The sequence below is a fragment of the Motacilla alba genome, chromosome 15 (genome assembly GCF_015832195.1).
Source record: "Motacilla alba alba isolate MOTALB_02 chromosome 15, Motacilla_alba_V1.0_pri, whole genome shotgun sequence".
NCBI lineage: Eukaryota > Metazoa > Chordata > Aves > Passeriformes > Motacillidae > Motacilla > Motacilla alba.
This window is the reverse complement of record NC_052030.1, coordinates 9,869,498-9,874,687: the sequence shown is the minus strand read 5'-3', so window position 1 is coordinate 9,874,687 and position 5,190 is coordinate 9,869,498. Positions and strand designations below refer to the sequence as shown.

At 53.5% G+C, this 5,190-nt stretch overlaps 1 protein-coding gene across 2 annotated transcripts; it reads left to right on the top strand.

Annotated features, from left to right (window-relative positions):
* The first annotated feature begins 49 nt into the window (after positions 1–49).
* UNG (uracil DNA glycosylase) lies at positions 50–5,160 on the top strand. 2 transcript variants are annotated; one of them, XM_038152062.1, is made up of 7 exons: positions 50–230; positions 885–1,079; positions 1,152–1,247; positions 1,996–2,093; positions 2,473–2,561; positions 2,878–3,056; positions 3,871–5,160. In XM_038152062.1, the coding sequence occupies exons 1-7, from the start codon at positions 141–143 to the stop codon at positions 4,009–4,011; spliced, it is 888 nt and encodes a 295-aa protein (XP_038007990.1). In that variant the 5' UTR covers positions 50–140; the 3' UTR covers positions 4,012–5,160. The 2 variants fall into 2 exon arrangements, with proteins under 2 accessions (XP_038007990.1, XP_038007989.1); XM_038152061.1 differs by lacking the exon at positions 50–230 and adding an exon at positions 671–739 and having other exon boundaries at positions 818–1,079.
* The last annotated feature ends 30 nt before the right edge of the window (positions 5,161–5,190 follow it).

Sequence of the window (5,190 nt, the reverse complement as noted above, 5' to 3'; positions counted from 1 at the left end):
GCTGGCCACGCCCCCCCGCGCACGCGCGCGGTTTTGGCGCCAAATGCGAGTCCCGCCCCTGCCAGCGGTGCCGCGCCGCAGCCGCCCCTCACTCAGCGCCGGCCGCCCTCGCTCGCTGCCCGCCGCGCTCCGCCGCAGCCATGATCGGGCAGAGGACGCTGCACTCCTTCTTCAGCCCCGCGCCGGCCAAGAAGCGCGGCCGCTCCCCGGAGCCGGGCGGCGATTCTGAGGTAGCGATCGGGGGGTGAGGGGTCCCGCGGCTACGGAGGAGGGGAGAGGGGAGGCTGGAGAGGGGCCTGGCGGCGGTGCGCGCCCGCCTGGCGCTGAGTGTCGCTCTGCGGGGCCCGGGGGCACTGGCGGCCTTTTCTGAGGGGAATCGGGGGGGGGGTCACAATTTCCAAACTCCCGCGCGCCTCCACGCGTGGCTGAGCTGCCAATCAAGCGGCCACGCTCCGCCGCCGCCCAATGGGCGCTGAGCCCCTCCGTGACGCCACTGTTGCCAGGTGAAAACACCCCCCCAGCCGCGACGAGCCAATGAGGAGAAGCGAGCGTTTTTCCCCGCTGGCCAATAGCGAGCGGGAATTTGCGCCCTCCGCTGCGGGCGGCCAATGGGATCGCGTGTTGTGTTTTGCCGCGGAACGGCCGCGTGCGGCGGCGCCGCCCCTTGGGCGGGGCCTTGTGCAGCCATGGCCGCGCGGTGTGCAGCCATGGCCGCTGCCGCCGCGGCCGCGCTGCTCCGCCGCCCCGGGCTGCTGCTCCCCTGCTCCAGGCTGCACTCCCGCCCCGGGCTGCTGCTCCCCTGCTCCAGGCTGCACTCCCGCCCCGGGCTGCGCCCGCTGCCCTCCCGCGCCCTCCGCAGCCGCCCCTTTGCCCGCTGCCTCCAGGTGAGCGCCGCCAAGAAGGCGAAGGCAGTCGGCGATAACGCGAGCCCGGCGCTGAGCGCGGAGCAGCAGGAGCGCATCCGCCGGAACAAGGAGGCGGCGCGGCAGCTGCTGGCGGAGCGGAACGTGCCCCCGGGCTTCGGCGACAGCTGGCGGCGGCAGCTGGCCGGGGAGTTCTCCAAGCCCTACTTCGTGGAGGTGAGCAGCATTCCCCGATCCCCCCCGCCCTAAGCGGCCGCTGAGCCCCCGCTGAGCCCCCTGCCCCCGCAGCTGATGGCGTTCGTGGCCGAGGAGAGGAAGCGCTACACGGTGTATCCGCCCCCCGAGCAGGTCTTCACCTGGACGCAGATGTGCGACATCTGGGATGTGAGTAGAGCCGCCGTGTGGGGCTCTCTGAGCTGCTCCCGGGAGTTTAAAACCCTGAGGGTGCGGGGTGGGTGCACAGACGCGTTCCTTAGTGTTTGGTTCCTCAAACTTGGATCCCACGGGATGTGGGTGCTGTTGTTTGGCTCACCTAACTCATAAATCCAGCCTTCCCTTTCATGTCTGATAAGAAACCGAGATTTTATTCTTTTATTACCCTCACAAGCCACAGAGCTTCCTCTGGTCCTTTTGATCTTTTTTTCTGGTGTTAACAGCTTAACCTAGCTGATAGTTTTTTGATCTTGTACATCTCTTGTTCTTTTAATTGACCAGTAAAGGACTATTATTGAAAGAAAATGAGACAGCGCAAGGTAATGTTGTTTCCAATAAAACCTGTCAAAAATATCACAGAAGTGTGGCATGAAGGTGAAATGGGATGAAACTTACTTGGAAAATAACAAGGTGTTTTTTTGTGACCCTGAGAATGTTGGTCTTTTGCACTCAAATTATATTAGTTGTAGTCATTATTCTGGCAGCAAAGCCACAGGGATATTAATCCTTAGTGTTAGGTGGGCTCCGTGCTCTTTAGCAATGAGATATCTGGGATTTGCCTTCAGTTTCTTGGAGGGGTTGGTTTGTGGCACTTTTTCATCTCTATTTTAGGATAAAGCTCATTTATAAGCCTTTTTTTCCTCAGTCTCTGGGGAATAATACTGATTACAGTTCAGTGCTAACCAAGGTTTGCTTTCAGGTAAAGGTTGTTATTTTGGGACAAGATCCATACCATGGACCTAAGCAAGCTCACGGGCTCTGTTTCAGTGTCCAGAAACCTGTTCCACCTCCCCCCAGGTATGAAAGTTTACAAAACCCATTTTGTTATTTAATTATTTGCAGCTCTGTGCTGATGAGGACTGGGAAAATCGATGTGGGGTGGTTTGCAGCTACTTAAATTTGAGTTGTGCGTCACCTGGAAGGATAATTCTGTGTAGTTTTGGTGATACTCTGGGTGTAAATTTTCATTTCCAGTCTCGTTAAAGCTTCCAGGCAGACACAGAGAGTCCCTGCTGCCCTGTCTCTGCAAATAGCTTTATTATCTTAAATAAGATTAAAATCAATGCTCATCTTAAATAATAAGATTAAAATGAGTGCTCTTCTTGCCTGCTTAGAGCAATAAGTGGTGCTGCTTGCTCTTGTCGTATTAAAAATCTTCTGCTGGTTTGGTTTGCAGCTTGGAGAATATTTACAAGGAGCTCTCTGAGGACATTGAGGGCTTCACCCACCCTGGCCACGGGGACCTGACAGGCTGGGCCAAGCAAGGTGAGCTCAGAGACACTCAGTGATGTGCCCCCTGTGGAGCAGGAAAGAATCTTGTCTAAAAAAACAGCCCTGTGGCTGGAAAAAAATCCACCTGCAGGAGAGAAAATCACTTCTGAGCGCCTTAAAATGAAAACTTGCTTCAACAGGGAAAAAAGTTTGAATCCCGGAACGGTTTGGGTTGGAAAGGAGCTTAAAGCTTATCCAAGGGACACCTTGCAGTATCCCAGGTTGCTCAGAGCTCCATCCAGCCCAGCCTTGGGCAGTCCCGGGATGGATTAACCCTTGTTTCACCCTCTGGATGTGCTGTGTTTGCCAGGGGTGCTCCTGCTCAACGCGGTGCTGACGGTTCGGGCTCACCAGGCCACGTCCCACAAGGAGAGGGGCTGGGAGCAGTTCACGGATGCTGTGGTGTCCTGGCTCAACAAGAACCTGCACGGGCTTGTCTTCATGCTCTGGGGAGCCTACGCCCAGAGGAAAGGCAGCTCCATCGACAGGGTACACCTCCTCCTCCTCAGCCCTTCCCTCTCCCTGGCTTTTCCCTGGGTTGGTGGACACTAGAGGGCACTTCCCTTGCAGAATTGGGAATTTTCCCTGCCTGAGCTCTGTCAGATCGAGTTCTGCTTCTGCTCTTCTGCTCCAGCTTAGCCTTTGCCAGAATTAAGCAAGAAAAGTGGAGCAAGTGTAAGCTCCTGTTGTCAGCAGTGTCTCACAAGGACAGAGCTGTGTTTTCCTAGCTAAGGGTGCATGAATCAATATGAAATCTGCTGGTGGCATGACAGCAATTGGGAAATGCCAGGGGCATTTATGTCTTTGCCTAGCGGGACAGAAGTCTTGGTCCTTGTGGCTGGTTCTTTGGGTCTCAGGCTGGTGCAGGAGGGGGTGTAAGGGGAGATCACACCTGCCCTGGAGCAGGAGCAGGAATGGGGGTAAATCAGCTGCCCTGGAGCAGGAGGAGCAGGAACGGGGGTAAATCACACCTGCTCTGGAGCAGGAGGAGCAGGAATGGGGGTAAATCACACCTTCTCTGGAGCAGGAGGAGCAGGAATGGGGGTAAATCAGCTGCCCTGGAGCAGGAGGAGCAGGAACGGGGGTAAATCACATCTTCTCTGGAGCAGGAGGAGCAGGAATGGGGGTAAATAAGCTGCCCTGAAGCAGGAATGGGGGTAAATCAGCTGCCCTGGAGCAGGAGGAGCAGGAGTGGGGGTAAATCACCTGCCCTGGAGCAGGAGTGGGGGTAAATCACCTGCCCTGGAGCAGGAGCAGCCCAAACCCTGCAAATCTAACAAGTGGCTTCCTCTGCTGTCCCCAGAAGCGTCACCACGTCCTGCAGACGGTTCACCCCTCACCCCTCTCTGTCAACAGAGGGTTTTTTGGCTGCCGGCACTTCTCCAAGACTAACGAATTGCTCAAGAAGTCTGGGAAGAAGCCCATTGACTGGAAAGCACTCTGAGCTGGGGCTGAGGCTTGGGAGCAGCCCCTGGGCCAGGGCTTGGGGCATTTCTGAGAAACTCCTGCTGACCTGAGAGTTGTTCTTTGGGTGTTGATCAATGAACAAGCGACCAAACTTTCAGAGATGGTTCTATTTTTCTTTTAAATGTTTATTCTTCGAGAGCATGTTGGAGTGTTTGGTGGACAGCTCTGCTGCTGGAACGGATCTTAGCCTGGTTTGAAGCAAAAAAAAAAGACCCCAAACACCAGAGTTCTGTATTAATTTGTGCTTGTTGTGGCAATGGGAATTTATTTTCAGATTCTGGTGAAGGGATGTCAGTTCTTACTGAGCTGCTCAGCTTTTGTGCATGCTCTGCTGCCTCCTTCCCACACAAATCCAGTTTGCCTATTTAGGGGGAATGGAGCTGTCTCCATGGGAGGAAAAGGCTTTTGGTTTTAGCTTTTTGCTACAGATTTAGTACAAAAATGGCTTCTCAAGGCTCTAAAGAAAATACAGGGTCAGGAGTGTTGCTTGGTGTATCCATGATCTCAAGATTTTGGGATAAATCCTCCCTTCAGCCACAGGGAGGCTGTGACCAAGACCCTTGGTAATGCTTTTTGAATTTTTTGTTGGCATTCAGACAGGAAAATCAAAAGGTTTTAGGTTCTTCCTGGGTGTGGAGTCACCTGGATGACAGGTGAGCTGTGCTGATCAAGGACCTGCGGGTATTTGCTGATGGCAGCAGCGAAGGTTTGTTCATTGACATCTCCCAATTCAGGGACTGATAGTTGCAAATTACTTCAGATCTTTTAAAGATCTTAAAAGAGGGAACTTTGTGCTTTGCCACCTTGGGAGCAAATTAAAGTTTCCACCCACTGTTGGCAATAACTGTTAGGACTTCCAGGAGGAAGAGGTGTTGACTTCATACTCCTGGGTTTCCAGCCCATCTTTGACTTTGTAATTCCTTTAATGGAAGTGAAGAGCCTTTTTTTTTTGGAAATGACACCAGTTTTTATAGAATATCCTTGTAACCCTTCCTCTGGTGTTCTCTCTGAGCTAACACTATCACCAGTGACTTTACACTGTCTGTGGCCTTGCTGTATATGTTGTTTGCTTGTTTTGGTTTTTTTTTTTCCCCGTGTGTTTTTTAAATAAAAATTACTTTGTTTACGTGCTCTTGCATTGGTATTTTAACTCAGG

Coding starts and splice junctions, on each gene's coding strand:
- UNG (XM_038152061.1), top strand. CDS start 687: ATGGCCGCGCGGTGTGCAGCCATGGCCGCTGCCGCCGCGGCCGCGCTG. Junction 740..817: donor GCCGCGGCCGCGCTGCTCCG/CCGCCCCGGGCT, acceptor CAGGCTGCACTC/CCGCCCCGGGCTGCGCCCGC. Junction 3,057..3,870: donor AAGGCAGCTCCATCGACAGG/GTACACCTCCTC, acceptor TGCTGTCCCCAG/AAGCGTCACCACGTCCTGCA.